Below are 17618 nucleotides of genomic sequence, written 5' to 3'. Positions count from 1 at the left end.
TTGTTGTAGTACCCTCTCCTATAACCCATATTACTTTTATACTGATATTATGGCATGTAATACATTCTTCTCTATACTTTAAGTCTTGTATATACATGTTTGGTTTTTTTTGTTTGTTTGTTTTTTGGTAGACCTTGAGGGCAGGAACCACTTTATTGATCTATTAATCCCACCAGTTACAATTCTATGAGCATTTGCGTGCCTATTATTTCCTTGATTTGAAATAAATTCCCACTGCTCCTATAGTACACTGCTTGCTTTCAAAGTACCTTGTCATTACAGAAATTATACTTGCCACATCTGAAATATCCCTGGCTCTCTCTGTAAGACCAGACAGTTTAGATTTAGGTAACCTGAGCAATTTCAAAAATCTAAGAACATTGTTTAGCTTCTCAAAGATAGGAATTTTGATGACTCATGATGTCACCACGGAAATCCTGGAAAATAATTAACTTGTGGCCAGTTCTTCATGCTGGGAGAGCCATAAAGGTCATGGAGAATTCACTGTCCCAACATTATAGCAGTGGAGTCTGCCAGACACAAAGTTGGGCTCCACTTGCCCTGGGATTCAGGGAGATGTGGAAAGCATGTAGGAGTCCTACAAGGCCCCAGTCAGTGTTCCCTTTTAAATGACACCATAAATTCATGTGAAGACTAATATTCTTTTTACTTGACACCATAGACTAATCTGAAGACCATTCATCCAAAGGAAAATAAAACTGGACATATAAGTTCCATGCAAAGGTATTGTGTCAAATACGGGGGCAGGTGGTACAGGAAGGCTACTGATACCAGAAAGTCAAACTCATTCAGCTTACTTTCCTTTGTCGCCCTTTGGGTTTACCCCTGAGAAATGGTCAAAAAATTTATAGCCACAGCTAAATAGCAGAATGAAAACTGGAAGTCTTCTGAAAACTATTATCTTTATTTGATAGGAACAGAGGCAGACATTTCTCCTTGAAAATTACATCTTTCAAGTCACATCTTAAAAACAGTTCTGTGATGAGGAATTCTCCCCATGGAGACAGCTTGGCAGGGTAAACTAGAAAACAGCACACTGTTTGCACCAATAATGCTGTGGTCTGAATGTGTGGAGAAGCTGCAGGCAGGAACCCATTTGTGGTTGCAATATGAACAGGGCCTGCATTGTTGGTGCAGTGGCAGGAGAAAGTTCATTTGGACTTCAGGGAAGCATCACTGAAATTGTTTTAGCTTTAAGAGTGTTACCACAAGAAAAGAAACTGATGTGTGGTGGGAGACAATGGTGAGTGTTGAAAACAATGTGCCTCCATGCCTAATGGCGATGCTCCCCGAGAGCTTTGAAAATAGAAGATTGCGTGCAGTTAGAAATGGAAGAATGGGTGGTGAGCTGAGACAACTGGAACCAGATAAATTGCCAAGAAGATCTCAGGGACTGCTGATTATAACTGTAAGTTAACACAGTTGTCATCACTGCCATGGCCCCAAAATAAACAGCCTCTTTGAGATGAGGAAACTTAGGTCAGACAAGATGAATGTTGACACTAGTGAGTGAAAGCTGATGCTTTCTTTCCTATTCTTTCTGTCTTCTTTTGTCTAGAGCTCTTATTTTCTACTTCTATTTTCACAAAGAATCAGACACCCTCTTGTTGCTGTTCATCATCTGCCCAGGGAATTAACTTAGGATTCTTGATAATGCATCCATTTCTGAACTTCTGACTCTGTCAGATTAAACCATCCAACCAATCTAAGTTCTTTCTTTGCTAAATGCAAAGGGCAAGAAGTAACTTCTTCACACAGTCTGAAGTGTGCATAGACTAGAAAACTACCTGTGGACAACCTGTGGACCAACCCAGCTCCGTGAAGTGATGGACAGGGCTGTGATCTGTATATTAGTAGTTTCCAGTGGTGCTACTGTTATTTACCAGGCACCTTACCAAGTCTTGGTATTTATTAAATGGGGATATTAGGTTAACTAGTATCTATGACATAAAGTGAGTTCTGAGATACTTTCACTCACATTTGATTCAGATTGTGTAAGACAGTACTATATATTTGTTGTCACTCTTGGAAATTTCAAAACTTGGATGGACAGGGGGAAGTGGCTATTCTTCACAGTCATGGGGAGCTGTCTGCCATGTTTTTCTCATTTAAGCTTGTAGTCCCAAATGCCTGCGCTCACTGTAGGCAGCTAGCAATATATGAAAAACACATTATGTTCCTGGTAACATTTTCAGCTATTGGAAGTTGTTTCAAATCAGAACTCAAGGAAAGAGGCAGTTTTCTAATCCCTGGGTGAATTTCATTGTGTCCCTCTCTGCTATTAATTATTTAACCTTTCATCTTCACTGCAAAGGGAGGATGGGGGCTATGGATTTAAAGAAGATGACAGTCATGTTCTAAAGGTCAAGCACTATTGCTTATAGTATTTTACAGCTTAAAATTCAGAAGAAAAGGTCCTGCATACAGTTTTCTTTAACTACTTTTTCTCTTTAGCTGAATCTTCTTCAACTGAGAAATTGAATAAGAGTGAAAATGAGTGACCAAATATTATTTTTCTGCTACTTGCTCATATTCCTTTGTCATTATTCCTGATGGTAACTGGTTAAGAAAGTCAGGCATTGAAAATGCCAGACTACTAAATTGTGAAAGACACTTAGAAAATGCATCCTTGTATGCTGGACACAGAACAGCATGTGGAGGGGAAAATGAAGTCACTGAATCTTCTCAGCCACTACTGGACAGTAAAAAACCCAAATGACTTCTAGAGAATTCCTTTCACTTGAAGGGTTCCAGGACTGCCACAGAAATGAGTGTTATGACTGAAAAAGATACAACTCATATATATTCATGAAAACTTCAGAAACTGCATTTAACATTTGTGAGTCTGGTTTCTTTCAGTCATACCTCTATTTAGTGACTGTTCTAAGAACTCAAAATGTAGAAGATACCATTCGAAGACCTAGGAATAATAAAGTGACTGGGTTATTATTCTAATAGAGTTCTCCTCCTAGAGATGGTAACAGAAAATCAGCAAGCAAATATGTTATTTTTTCCAGGAGCTATGGAGAAAAATTGAGTGAATATAGAGTTGGGACAAGAAACAGAGTTTGAAGAAAGCATCCCTGATGAAGGGATTGGAGCTTTCTGGGGGATATGAGGAAGCAAAGCATGTTGGAATTTTGGGAAGCCAGGGCATTCAAGACAGAGGGGTAATACCTGAAAAGGTCATGGAGAAAGCAGTGTGTCTGATGTGTCTCAAGCACATGGGGTGGTGTAGCAACGGCAGCGATGGTGCTTTCCAGATGAGAAGATGTGCTCACTGCCTGGATGTGTGGGAACAAGGTCCTCTTGTCCAAGTAACCTGATTAACTTATACTTATTCACCTTAGTTTTTAACTTCTAAATGTATTATGACTCTTAAGTATCTTAAGGGAAGTTACATAATATGACAGGATACTCTAAAATGGACATTTGAAAGAGGTCTATTGAAAGGCAATATTAAATTCTAAACTATAAAAATCAAAGCATTTCTAAGTCGATAACTATTTAAAGGGAGACACCATTTTTGAACTTTTTATATTATGCTATTGGGAAAGTAGTCTCTTTCACCTGCAGGGAAGATGGATGTCAATTAATCTGAAAGAAGTCACTGAGGGAACATGGCAGCACAGAGGTCACTAGTCAGTCTCTGAAGAAGTCAACTGATCTTTTTACTTCTCATCTGAAATCTGAAATCTCAACATGATTCTGCAAGGGCGATGATAAAATAGCTGGAGAAGAACCAGTACTGAAAGAAAAAATAGCCTGTATTGATCAAATATAGGTCTTGATTTCAACATTGTGCTGAAAATTCTCTACTGTCATCTTTTTCCAGACTGCCCTTCATAAAATATGTGGAAGAACTGAACTGAGCAGAGTTGTTAAATCTCTAAATGATATCACAATAAAATGAAGTTATCTTGGGTCACACAGAACCATGGAATCTTAAAATAATGAAATGAAATTGATTTCCCTGTGCTAATAGGAGCATAGAAGAACTTAGGCTGGAATCTTGCTATCCTAATTGCCAGTCCTATTTCAATGCAGCCTGTTTCACACTGCCTCTTCACAATTTTTTTTAATGTACATAATTCATGATAGTTAACAATATAAAATTATGAAAATGATTTATTATGTTTGTAGCAAATTCATTATCACTTTTAAACAACACATATGGTATATAGTTCATGGAATAACTAGCTTTTGTATACTACAGCAGTGAAAAAGTCAACTAGCATATCTGTCTCTTTTTCCATTTTATTAAAAATATTATTTTATATATATATCTCTATCTGCATCTACATATCTCTCTTTATATATTTCTATATATATGTCAGTAATAGTGAATTGCTTCTTACTGAAATTTCCCCAAAATGTCTTCAGAATGAGGTTATGAGGTTTACACAATCTCTCTCTGGACAAAGATGTTGCCCTTATGGCTGGCTTTTGGCAATAATTAAACAGATTCTGTTGCCTGCATACTTCAAGGGGAGCAATAAATAGAAAAATAAAAGTCTTATAATCAATATGGTATCCAAACATTCTATGTTGAATATAAAGTATATTTCAGGATACATTTGGGGAAGTAAATGGGGTGAATTGTATCCCTTCAAATTCATAGCTCAACTGGTAATCTCCAGTGCTTCAGAATGTGACTGCATTTGGAGATAGGCCCATTACAGAGGAAATTAACATAAACTGAAGCCAGGCCTTCCTGGTGCCTAGGGGGTAGTCTCAGAGTTACCACTGAAAAGGCCCACCATGATGGCCTGAGTTCCATCCCCAGAAAGGGAACTAACCCACATGGTGCAGCAGACCTTTCCTGTTTTGCTCACTGTTCTCCTTAGCAGTGTTTTTCAATAGGTCTGCCTGTTCTGTTCCCCACTTTTTCTCTGGTGAATCCTCTCACCATCTGCCCCCACACCTCTCCTGCACCTCTAGCCTACATTCCAGTTCTTCGATACAAAATTAAATAAAATCTTTAAAAATAAATAAATTGAGGTCATATATGTGAACCCTAATCCAATGTCCCAGTGTCCTTATAAGAGGAGGTGATTAGACACGGAACATAAATAAGATCAGATAACTATATGGGAGTAAGCCAGTCATCTATAAGCGAAGGAAAGAAGTTTCAGAAGAAACTAACTCTGCCAAAATTATAATCTTAGATTTCTAGTCTCCAGAATTGTAAAGGAACAATTTTTCTTAGTGGGAAGGTAAACTGGTATAGTCACTCTGCAAAACAGTATGAAGAGTTCTCAATAAATTAAGAATAGAAATGCTCTATGATCTATATATTCAATTTCTGAGTATTTATCCAAAGAATACAAAACCACTAATTAGAAAACACATATGAATCTCTATGTTCATTGCAGCATTGTCTACAATAGCCAAGATACGGAAACATACTCAGTGTCTATCAATGTTATGTGTGTGTGTGTGCATGTGAAATCTTATCATTTGTAACTTGAATGGAATTTGCTGGTGTTATGCAAAGTGAAATAAAATCATACAGAGAAAGAAAATGCTGTATGTTTTCACTCAGATGTGGACTATAAAGAAACAAAGCAAAAACCTAAGCAAAACAAACAAAAAAAAAAAAAACAGAATCTTAGATAGAAATAACAGATTGGTAGTTAACAAAAGGATAAAAGGATAGAAGGCAGGTAAAAGGAGTAAAAGAGATTAATTGTATGGTGATAGAAGGAAAGTAGACTTTTGGTGGGGATCATAATATAGCATAGACAACTGTCAAATTATAATGTGTGATATTATAAACCAATGTTACTTTAATAAAAATTTATTGAAAATTAAAATCTGTTTTTAAATTCAACCACCAAGTGATATTTATAATGATAACATTAGGAAACTAAAATATTATCTGTCCTTTTTTTTTTTAACATTCCTTGGAGTGTAAGCCTAAACATTTTCATGGTGCAATAGAAGTTGTATTTTTTGCTGCAATTATAGTTTTTGAATATAATTATTATGCTATGAAATAATGGTATTTAATTAATATTCACCTTTCAACTACTCCAGCAATATGAGCCTTAGTATGATTCCTTTCACAGCTTTTAAAATTTTAATAGAGGTGAAAATTTTGCTTTTACTGATAATAACATATTTGAGACTTATGTATGCAAAAGTCAAGTTTCTGCATTTATATATTAATATACAAAAATGAAGGCAGAACAGCATCAACATAGCAATAAACAGATTCACAGAAAATTAAGATTCTGATTACTCTAAATAAAGTCTTTTTCTAAATTTTACGTAAAGGAAAACAAAGCATTTCTCATACCCGAGTGGTATTTTCTCCTTTTTTCTCTTTATTCCAGTAGTCTCCCCATTACTCATGCCATGTCCCCCATCATGAATGGTTTGGAGTTTTTCTTTTTCACTTTTCTGTATGTTTGGATCTGCCCTACCTTAACCCTAAACTCTTTCTGAAATGTTTTCCCCCTCTAGCACCACCATTTTATTTTTAATCTCCCAATTATTGCTATTGGTTAAAATGCAAAAGTTAACCTCTGATAAATCACCAAACTCACAAATGATAAAATACCAACATCTGTCTTATCTCCTTCATGGATTTGTTGTGAGGATTAAATATTAAAGTGGATATAACACTATAATGTAAAATAGAATTGCACACTAGAACTGCTGAACTAACAGACATCAATACGTACTTTAAAAGACTCTGCAGTTTAATTTACCAGATTTTCTTTTGCTTCTTTGCATGCAAAAAAAAATTCAATACACATTTTCTGAAAACCCAATCTCCATACAGAATTAATCACTTTCCCTGCTATCCTTCTATGCAATCTGGACATTTTGCTAAGATAGAATTATTATCATTCTTTTTTAGAAAGATGTAACTAAGACACAGAAATGTTTAATACTAAGCCATCTTCATACTTACTGGCTAGTAAGAGATGAAGCCAAGCTTCCAAGCAAGGGATACTAAATATGAAACACATGCTTTTTTATCCATTAAGATAGAGAGGCAGTGAAAATACCACTTTATATAACAGAGAACTTGACTTACTAATTAATGAATTCACATTTTATCACTATAAATCCAAGAACTATACACTTTCACTTACCAAAGATTAACTAGAAATAATCCTTTTGAACTAGAGACACTACTTCCTACTACACAGATAACCAAACCCATCAGTTTCTTACTTACCTGTGGCTGGGCTTCATAATCACCTGGAACATCATTTTCCGCAGAGCCGGGACAACTGGTAGGGAGTAGGGAGTGGTTATTCAAAGTGACACCAAGTGCCCACTCAGCGGCATAAGGGCTTTTCGCTTTCCGCCCTGGAGCCCCCGACGTGGCCCTCTGGGCCTCACCCAAAGGGTTGAACTGACCACAGCAATAATCACCGGGCAGTCCTGTCCCTGTTGGCTGGCTGGGAATTTGTGCGGCAGTGTTCCTGCTGAGGCAGGCAGACCAGCTACACAGATTTTATGGAAAGAACTCTTCCTACGTCCATCGGGGACTGGATTGAAAAGGCAAGCCAGCAGATGCCGCCGACGGCCAGGAGGAGATGCACGGGAAAGTGATGTTGCAGAACTTCACCAACTGCCACATTCAGATCCGCCACGAGGACGCTCACCCGACCCTGAACGCCGGCGCGATGGTCCAGGCCATGGGGCTGCTCTCCAACCAGGCGCTGGGGAGCTTCATGCAGACGTCTGTGCATGCTCCTGAGGGCTTTGTCACAAATCAGTTCTACATTCACAACGATGTCTTCAGACACCAAGACGGTGTGTGGTGGTTTTGTCACTGGCCCGCAGAAGGAATCTGAGGAAGAAGTAGAGGAACCTGGGGAAAGACAGCAGGCACATGAAGTAGGACCTAATGATTCTGGAACGTTCTATGATCAAGCTGTCAGCAATGAGCTGTAAGAACATTTAGAGAAACGTGTTGCTTACCCAAGCCTGATCCTGAGCCAGAATCGGAGCAAAAACCTGTATCTGAAATCCGAGAGAAGACGGAGCCAGCACTGGAAGAGGCTGCTCACCAGGATGCTCAGAAGCGCTCATCTGAGGTCCCTGCGGACGTCGCCCCGCTGCCCAGCAGGACTTGCGGACATTGTCTGGAGGTTCTGTCCAGCGAGTGGAGCTGCACCAGGGACTGGGATCCACCCCCGGGGTGAAACTGCCAGATTCACGGCCTAGTCTCAGATTCCACCGCCGAGGCCTCAGGGGCACGCGTGCTAGAGCAGCGAATACACACTCCCCCTCAGAGGCGACTGAGACCAGTCGGTGAACAAGGTGATGCTGAACCCCAAAGAAGTGTCCGACACCCCCAAAGTCACCAGCTTTTTCTTGGAAACCTGCCTCACATGGCGGACAAATCGAGCTCCAAGATTTCTTTCAAAATTACGACAACGAGGCGGGGCTGCGCATCTGCAGCGGCAAGCCACCCCATTTGGGGTTTGGTGGCGTTGAACGACTTGGAGCCTGTTCAGAAGAGCCTCGGCCCTGGGCCCACCGTGTTCCGCGGGGAGGTGCGCCAGAACGTGGAGAAGACCCCAGCGGGCGGGAAGGCGCCGGCGGGGCAGCCACCTGAGCGGTCCCGAAGGCCCCCTGGGCGCTCGGGCCTGGGTGCGCTGGGGCTGCGCCCGGGCGTGGGCGGAGGGAGGAGGGGCAAGAGGCGGAAGCCGGACTTGGGCTTTTGGGCTTTCGGCATTGGCTCGGGTCCTGCGCCCCACCCTGCCTTATGTCCTGGGCCTGAGCCCCTCCTCGCCTTGAGCCCCTGGGGCCCTGAGCTCAGGCGGAGCCCAGCCATCCAGGCCCAGTCAATGGTGATGCCCATAGACTGCTTAAATTTGTAAGCTTCACTACTGTGTTGTCCCCCCAACCCCCCAGTCCTTTACTTCCAATTTTGTGGACCGAAATTTAGGAAAAACATTTTTTTTATTTATTTATTTTTAAATTGTTTATTTATATATACAAGAGCTGGGGTACAGGTCAGAGATGCGAGTGGTGAGAGGATTCACCAGAGACAGAGTGGGGAACAGAACAGGCAGACTGACTGAAATACACTGCTGAGGGGAGCAGTGGGCGAGGCAGGAGAGGTCTGCTGAGCCGCTTGTGTTTCTCCCTGGCCAGGGATCCAACTCGTGCTGCAGAGGCTGCAGTTTCCTTCATAGTGAGTTGTTTAACCCTTTGAGACACCAGGGAGGCCCGAGAAACAGATTTTTAAAGAAAAGAAGACTGAATTTCTTTGCTTTGTTTGCATATATAGACTGGATTTTTTTTTTTAAGGTTTATTTATTTATTTATTTATTTATTTATTTATTTATTTATACAAGCACTGGGTACAGTCAGAAGTGCGGGAGGGTGAGAGAATTCACCAGAGCCAGAGCGGGGAACAGAACAGGCAGACTGACGAAGTACACTGCTGAGGGGAGCAGCGGGCGGCAGGAGAGGTCTGCACGCCATGTGGGACCCTCCTCCGGTGGCCGGGGAGCGGCAGTGGATCGAACCGGCGCTGCAGAGGCTGAGGGCAGCTTCACAACCCAGCGCTCAACCGCTGCGCCACCAGGGAGGCCCTGGATTTTTTTTTTTTAACAGAGCCATTTTCCCCAAAGGAATGTGCCTCGCTGGGCGCCAAACTGTTGTATAGCAACCCCGATACAAAACGGGGTGCCTAACTGTGGGTCCTCACCCGCGCTTAAAAGGACTTATCAATGCTCTACTGCAGGCACACGCGAAAGGTTAATAAAAGGTTTATTTACAAGGGAAGGGGAAATGAGGACATGTACAGCTCAGGGAGAAAAGTGGGGGACAAAGTTTTAAATGAGTCCTACCCGATCTGCCGATCAGGAATTCCAAAATGGCACTCTGAGAGCTGGCAGGGAGCCAGGAGCCGTAAAGCCAGGAGGCAAGCGATAGCGAGCCACCCCAAGGCCCACGTGTTTGGTTTTTATATCCAACCTGGCTGCCCAACTCCACCCTCAGGTCCCAGCTACCCTCCCTTTGGTGGTGACAGAATTTGTCTTTCCCAATATCTTGATGGCTTTAGTCTGGAGTGGGGGTGGGGTCCACAAAGCCTGTATGGAATTAGCTCAAGACATCATTTCTCCCTAACACCTTGATCATTACTGACATTTGGTATGTTGTTTTCCTTCATTGGAATATTTATTTTCTATGTTGTTTAACAAATGTGTGAGAAATACAGGTTTATAAACATTTTGAAGTCAGGTAAAACCCACATAATTTCTTAGAAAGGTGAAATGCCTTTGGAAAAAAAGACAATTCTGATTATTGCTGGTTTACTTAAAACTCAATAATAAAAGGTGTCAGTAGAGTTTTTTTTAAAAATGGCATCAATTTGTTACCTCTCTATCAAACTCTCAAACATGACTGGTCACAGGATTGGATAGTAGCGCTAAAAAAACTTCTAGTGGAAAAGCCACACATTCCCATTTTCTATCACTGATAATAAAAAATTATATTGGTAATTGCTAAATTTGGCAAGGAACTCTTTAGTCAGGACTATTGAAATAATGAAGAAAAATTGAACTGAACTCAGAATACAGTAAAAACAGCTAGGGATTCATAACCAATGATTAGTGTGAAGGTCAGTGAATGAAAAATCACTAAAAGTAACTTCATTACAGATTAAGGGCAGGTATATTCTTGGTAAACTGATTTAACAGAATTCTTGCTAATGACAACCCAAGGTTTTAAATATCAAGGCTGGGAGATGAGGAACTTGATGAGATATCAAGGGTTGGGTAATTCTAAATGAACTGAGCTAGCAGGATTCTTGGTGAAACCTGAACTTTGTAGACAGGGTAAAGTACAAACAAGAAAAGGGCTCAGAGAAGCCTGAATAAAGTTTGGCCAAGGAAGGAATCTTTGTCACCACTTACGTACTATATATATTATCTGAACTAAAACAATTGAAGAGTTAATTCAGTAATTTCCCAGTTTTCAGTACTTACTGCATGTATGCATGTCTGTGATTTGAGAAAACCAAATCACAGATTCCATGCAAGCTTAGAAGCAGGTCAGTGTGATATTGAACACAAACTGGGGACTTTGCATTTAGGTGGTCTCCCATCCATCTCTACCACTGTGCAGTTTTCTGACATTTTACTTTATCATCAGTATAACTAGAGGTATATTACCTACATATTGGGTTGAGCTGCCCATTAAATGAGATATAAATTAGAAAACATACTAAGGTTTCCACTTTAATCTTGTGTTTGAATTACCTACTACCATGAACAGATCCAGGAGACCCAGAATTATGTATCATGTATTATGTATTCTCTCCTACAAGAGAGAATATAAACTGTAGCCAGTAATTCCAAGTATAAGATGGTGGTTATTAATCCAACATTGAGGTACTATAGCCATGTCACTAGTGCCATCAGTGTTATCTGTGACCTTGAAGTGAGCAGAGCTATTTACGGTTAAAACTGAGCCTATTTCTGATCCAAAGGACATGGGTCTTATGACTCATCACTGAACAAACAGCCTGGAATGCAACATGCCTAAGGCAACACTTTCAGTGGTCTCTGCATCTCTGCCTGAGTCACCTGGCCCTTGGAGTTGCAACCTGGGTATCTAACTGCTCAATAGGACTTCCCAGCTTCTAGCTCTGTGAGCCTTCAAAGCTACTTGATTCAGTTCCTCAGTAATTCCATGTTCTTAAAATCTTCTGCTAGATGAATTTTGGCAGTTTGCTAGGTTAGATTCTGTATATTTTGTACAACTTCAATGTTGGCATTTCAGATCCTGCACAGTAAATTTCCAAGTCAAATTATATCCTAGTTGCTTTTAAATTATCTTCTTGACCTTGGATGATATCCTATCAAGGATACAAAATCACTTCAGTAAAAGCTTAAGAGTAGAAATCAGGAGCATAAATCTAATTCTCTAAAATATAGCTCATCCCATAACTAATTTGAAAAAGTTTGGGAACATCTGTTATATTTATCTGGCTTCTCATATATAATAAATTATTTCAGAATATGAAAAAGTTCTTTACTTTTGGGAGTACAAATATATACATAAAATTCCTGAATATTTGTGGGTTTCACAATGTTTTCCAAATAATCATTAATTTGATTCAAGTCTGACATTCATCATGGCTCAGATTTTCACTAATTAAATATTCATAGACTTTACTGTGTGCAAAATCCTATCCTAGCTACTGCGGAAGCATGAAGATCAATGAAAGATATTACTTCCTTTTTATGGGAACTTATGTGAAACTAGTAGCATATATTTCCAAATAATCAAATTATACATTTATAATTGATGCTTTAAAAAGAAATGAGGACTATCTCTATCTGCATCCAGGGAATGAGTGCTAGGGTATAATGTATGGTAAGACTGTGTTTATTTAATAAAGAGGAAAGTATTGATATATGGACATATTTACTCACATTAAAAATTAGAAGGAAAAAACTGAAACTTTCAAAAGTCAGTATGTATGGAAAGAAGGTAACAGTTGGGTGTAGTAATAGGACAAAGTCTTCTGTTAATATAATTTGCTTAAAAATTTAAATTTGAAACAAAGTAAATATTTTGCATAACTATTAAACAAAATTGAATTTAAAATTATTTTTTTTAATAGGATAAAAAGCAAACAAAAATTTTTCTTAAAGGAACAATGAATTGATGGCAAAATTACACAGGAACCATTTCAAAAGACTTTCAAAAGCAGCATCATAACCATACATACCTAAAGAGATGTACATTAAGAATGAACTACCCCTAAAGTATGTTAAATATTTTTAATTTTTAGAAAGCATGTTGCTGATAAAAGGTTAATATCATTATCCTTTTTTTGGTTCAGTTATAATTGGCTTCAATTATGATTTCCCCCTTTATAATTTTATTGAGTTATTTACATTTAATAACCACACATGTAACTGTATGATTTGATACATTTTGATACATGTATATACGATGAAACCATCATCTCAACCATCATCTCAAATGAACATATCCACCACTCTAAAAGTTTCCTCCTGTATTTTTCCAGTTGTGATAAAATAGAACACCTCTGTGTAGATTTGTGCTGTAAAGACCAATTGATCTTCCCATTGATGAAGCCTGTTTTTTGCCCTATACCTTAACAACCATCTGTAGATGTCCTGGGATTTCTCCCCCACCACCACCACAACAGTTTAAGGAAAAATCAAACTTCCATTTCCTTCCTATTTTACTAATTCAATCTATTCAGTGCAAGGATATGGAAGGAAATGAAAAACAGTAAAAAAAAGCAACTATAAAAAATAGGTAATGGAAGATTAAATTGAGAAAAAAAGATCATAAAAATAAAGTAAATGAATGGTGATAGAAGACAGTGGGAAAATAAATAAAATATGGAAAAGAGAATAGAATGTAGAAAGGAGAAGTCAAATAATATGGCATGAGCCCTTTAGAATGTAACAGACCCAGCTGATGAGGACTCTCAAGAGAGTGTTATGGAGGGAAGTGTGTGGAATGCTGTGAAATCCTTTTACTTACTATCCATGTGCATTTGAGTCAGTAGCCTAGGCATCTCAGGTTTTACTCGTGTATAAAAGGGATTATTATACATGTCCCAAATGATTGTATTGAGGATTAAGCAAAACTAAAATAAGTTATATGGACTATCTTGGTGCTGAGTCACTAATGTTCCCTAATTTACGCCAAGAAATCAATCAGGGAAATTTGAGAACTTAGAAAGAAATGACATCAGTCTTATTACAGAATCCATTGGCAGAAAGTTTGAGTTGAAATGGGTTGGGCAAAAGCAGCATTTTATTCATGTCTTACAAACATGGTCTTACAAACATCATACAGAGCTGGCACGAAAGAACAGACACCATCTCATAAACCATGCTTCCTTCCAAATCACTTCTATTGAGTTACAACATCAGAACAAGTCAGTTACTGAGTTACACAGTTCTTCAAACATGGATCCCTCCCATTAGGTGGGGTTAGTTTGGCTAATCAGACAAACAATTAATTTACATGTTCAATACAGTGCAGAATTTGTAACAGAATTCAAGATATTCACATTGATATTGTAATACATTATAAAACAGTACAATTTTCCAAAGATGAGGGGCTCACATACCCCACCTGTTTTTAATTTCACTCTAATTTTTCTTTTCTCATTTCTTAAAAGCAGTTGTAGGCAATTGTACTCAACTTTTCACACTCAAAACACTTTAAATAAAAAAAAGCTATTTACAAATTATCTATTGAAATTTTAAAAGTAATTGTTGTTGGTCTTGTTCCACTTAAAAAAATCCTCCTCTTCCAACAACCATACTTCACTTGGTACCACCACTATCTTCTGGCTGCTGCAAAGGATACTTAGCACTGACTCCTCACAACTTCTCAGAGTGCCAAAATATATTCTTTTCCATGGCCCATGATACCAAATATACATAAATCAAAAGGCCATTTGACTTTTCCAAGCCACGCACTGACAACGATTCATTTCAAGTTGCTTTCACGGAAATGCTGAGTGGAGCAAATGCTGTAGGTGACTTTGTAGTGGAATGCAGACAATGGTTGGGGGAATATTCCTTTTTTTAATCCTAAAGTCATCTTTAAGCACAAAAGGAGGTTGGTTCCAGTCTTTGTACATACAGAATGTAAAACATTTTCTTTACATTAGGCATTGTCATAAAAAGCATGTATAAGTTGTTTTGAAAATGCGTTGTCAAAGAATTTACAAACACTGTGATATCAAACACATTCTCAAAAACTGCTAAAGTACTGACACAAAACCTGACTCAAAATGTAAGTTTTTCAGTAGACTTTATTTCTAACTTGCATATTTAATAATTCAACTGTACCCGAGTTTCACTCATACTTCTCTAAAAACTCAAATATGGTGACGTCACCTCAAGTGAATTCTTTCCAAATCATCGCAGGGCACTGCTATACTCTAAAAGATTTGTAATTAATTGCAGAGCCCTGGCACTAGAAAACGGTACAAGACACAAGTCTATAAACTGTACCACAGACAACAGCTCAAGACAAATTAGCCTAGAAAAGACAGTGAAACACATACTTTGTTGTGCTAATTTGACAGCCTAAATATATTTTGTGTGAACATATGTAAATTACATTAGGCTTGCTGTATAACTAGTTTTGAGTCTTATTACTTAGTTTGATGGTTTAAGTAATGTTTTATATATGGCAATGGTTAAAACTTCACAGTCTTTTTTTCCAAATGGTAGCTTTAGTTCCTTCTTGGGAGAACAAGCCAAATGAAGACTTAGTCATGCCCTTTCTTTGTGCAAGGGATAGCCTTGAATTCACATATGCATACTATACATATTTCCTGTAAGAAAACAGCTTTTCTAACTGAATTTCTAGCTGAAGTTTATATCTTTACCCACTGACTAATTCGACAACTTCACAAAAAGAAATAGGGCTTTCTCAGGCCACACTGAGGATTGTGACAGGCAGTGATTATTTCAAGGCCGTGGTTCCTATGTGAGATTATATTTTACAACATTTTGACTCACATGTAACCTTAAGGGAGAGAAAAATCATTTTTCAGCCACAGTGTTCTCAACTCAGCCCTTTGATAATGTGATTTCTTAGCTTGTTCACTATCCTTTTGAATCAACCCTAAGTTATTTCTCTTTTGATAAAATTCTACCAAATAGATAAGAACAAAAGAGAAATGACTGTATACTTTTCTATGCAGGACAACCATTTGCACATGACATAATAAAAACAAACTAGAGAACATTTCTTCAACATCTTTGGATTTAAAGAAAAATTGATTTTCCCACTTGAAGAAAAATGGATGAATTTTCATAAGAGAAGACATGCTTTTCACTTGTAAGTCCTAACAATTACACTGACTTTTGGTGACATGTTCCAATGAGGTTACCACCTAAACCACATCCATAATATGGGATTGTAGTGCAATATTCATGACATTCCTCTACTACTCCCATATGTATCACTGGTAACCCGCAGAGGAAACTGAGTATCTTATGAAAATTTATCCAATGTCTCCAATAAAGGGGGAAATTTTCATGATACACATTTACAGTTACTTCCTGGTCTGCTAATTCAATCCATTTCTAACCAAAAAAAAGTAGCTTGCTGTCACAAGCTTGCAATCACTTATCAGAAAGAAAGAAAATTGCTCCTTGCCTAATAAAAATTGTTAAGTTCCAATTCATGGCTAGAATGCTAACCATCACAGAGCATATGCCACTTGGCAATTTGTCTCCTGGGATAGTCGCAGATCTCCTTCCAGTGCTCTCCACCGGTTCCTTCTGCTGCTGCTCCCAGGACCAACCGCCCAATAACCTCATTTCTGGACCCCCTTTCAGAATCCAGGACCAGAAATTCAACACTTATCTCTTCAAGACCCTCACAAGGAATATCAAAGACAAACAGTTCATTGAACACTGCATTAGGTGTGCATTTCTTCACATGAGTCTTCTTTTTGGAGATCCTCTTTTTGGCATGGTACAGGTTCACTTTGACATAGGGATCTGCAGTGGTACACAACAGATATTACATTGAAGGACCTTGACTAGAGAGCGGCAGATTAACTGCAGATAATGGTGACCTTAGAGATAACCACATGTCAATAAAATGTGATTACAATGAAAATGAGTCATAGTAAAGTAGAAACATGGGTAAGGCTTGGCTTCTCTACTCTCAATAATTTGAAAATAAGAATGTGTAAAATAAGAGGGAATAGTTCTAAGCCAAAGGAAGGGAAAGGAACTAAAATGACAGAAGAAGAGATAACAAAAGGGAAGAAAATTAAGTGTTCTAATATAGATCATGATTATTAATAACTCATTCTAGAGAATGGGATAAAAGAAAAAAGGCATTAGACAACAACTAATCTTACTAAGTAATATGATGCTGAATAGGACTCTACCTTCATGACTTGAACTGCATTTCCTAACAAATGGGCATTTAGAATTCACTAAGGCAATGCCCTTTTTGGCTTTAATTTTTCTGCAGTTCTTTAATCACCTCCCTATGTGCTTCCTATTTCCCAGTGTTGACACCTAGTGTTTAGGTCTTAGGATCATGCAACTTTGTCACACTTTTAATTGTAGTACCCCCCCCTTTTCTAACAGTAGTATATGGATTAATTTTAATTTCCTACTCTAAATCTTTAAGATCATGTGTTCAATTTTCATTATCAAGTGATGATGATGGTGGTAACATTGGATGACATTTAATAAAGTATATATTTCTAATCCTCACAATGCTGCTCCAGGTAAGTATAACATTCAGTTCTTACAAAGGTTAAAAAATATATGCAATATTACTTGGCTGAGAAATGAAAGAATTAAGATGTGAACTCGAGATTATTTTAACTCATATATCAAGTGTTCTTTCTCCTCATGCCATACAACATTTTTTTTCAAGTTAATTCTTAAAGCAGATACATAAGGAATTGTAGGAAAGACAAAATAAAATAGCAGAAGAGTAAGGGTATGTAGGCTTTTAAAATACTAAAATTAAAAACTTTTCTCCAAAACCTCAACTTTACTGTCATTACTGTATTTTTGGCAATAGGTTGTCATGTCTACAATCTGCTTCAACCTCATTCCATTAAATATCTA

General features: G+C 38.2%; 2 protein-coding genes and 1 pseudogene across 9 annotated transcripts in view; 1 reads left to right on the top strand and 2 right to left on the bottom strand.

Annotated features, from left to right (window-relative positions):
* RIT2 (Ras like without CAAX 2) overlaps positions 1 to 8487 on the bottom strand; it is a 460431-nt gene extending 451944 nt beyond the window's left edge. For 2 of the 3 annotated variants that reach the window (XM_054694077.1, XM_054694078.1), the window contains exons 1-2: positions 7966 to 8487; positions 7214 to 7855 (exon numbers count right to left, since the gene is read on the bottom strand). In XM_054694077.1, the coding sequence (XP_054550052.1) occupies positions 7214 to 7248 (35 nt within the window). In that variant the 5' untranslated portion in view covers positions 7249 to 7855; positions 7966 to 8487. Of the gene's footprint in view, positions 1 to 7213; positions 7856 to 7965 lie in introns of those variants that run through there. The other variant, XM_054694079.1, reaches the window with a different exon arrangement.
* On the top strand, positions 7422 to 8870 carry LOC119242788 (ras GTPase-activating protein-binding protein 1-like; annotated as a pseudogene).
* Positions 8871 to 13788: 4918 nt separating this feature from the next.
* SYT4 (synaptotagmin 4) overlaps positions 13789 to 17618 on the bottom strand; it is a 291633-nt gene continuing 287803 nt past the window's right edge. For all 6 annotated transcript variants that reach the window (XM_054694071.1, XM_054694072.1, XM_054694073.1 and 3 more), the window contains exon 6: positions 13789 to 16523. In XM_054694071.1, the coding sequence (XP_054550046.1) occupies positions 16216 to 16523 (308 nt within the window). In that variant the 3' untranslated portion in view covers positions 13789 to 16215. The remainder of the gene's footprint in view (positions 16524 to 17618) is intronic.

This window comes from Talpa occidentalis, unplaced genomic scaffold (genome assembly GCF_014898055.3).
Source record: "Talpa occidentalis isolate TD23 unplaced genomic scaffold, MPIMG_talOcc4v2.1 talOcc4.13, whole genome shotgun sequence".
Classification (NCBI taxonomy): Eukaryota; Metazoa; Chordata; class Mammalia; order Eulipotyphla; family Talpidae; genus Talpa; species Talpa occidentalis.
The sequence above is the reverse complement of the archived record's forward strand: the minus strand, read 5'-3'. Positions and strand labels throughout refer to the sequence as shown.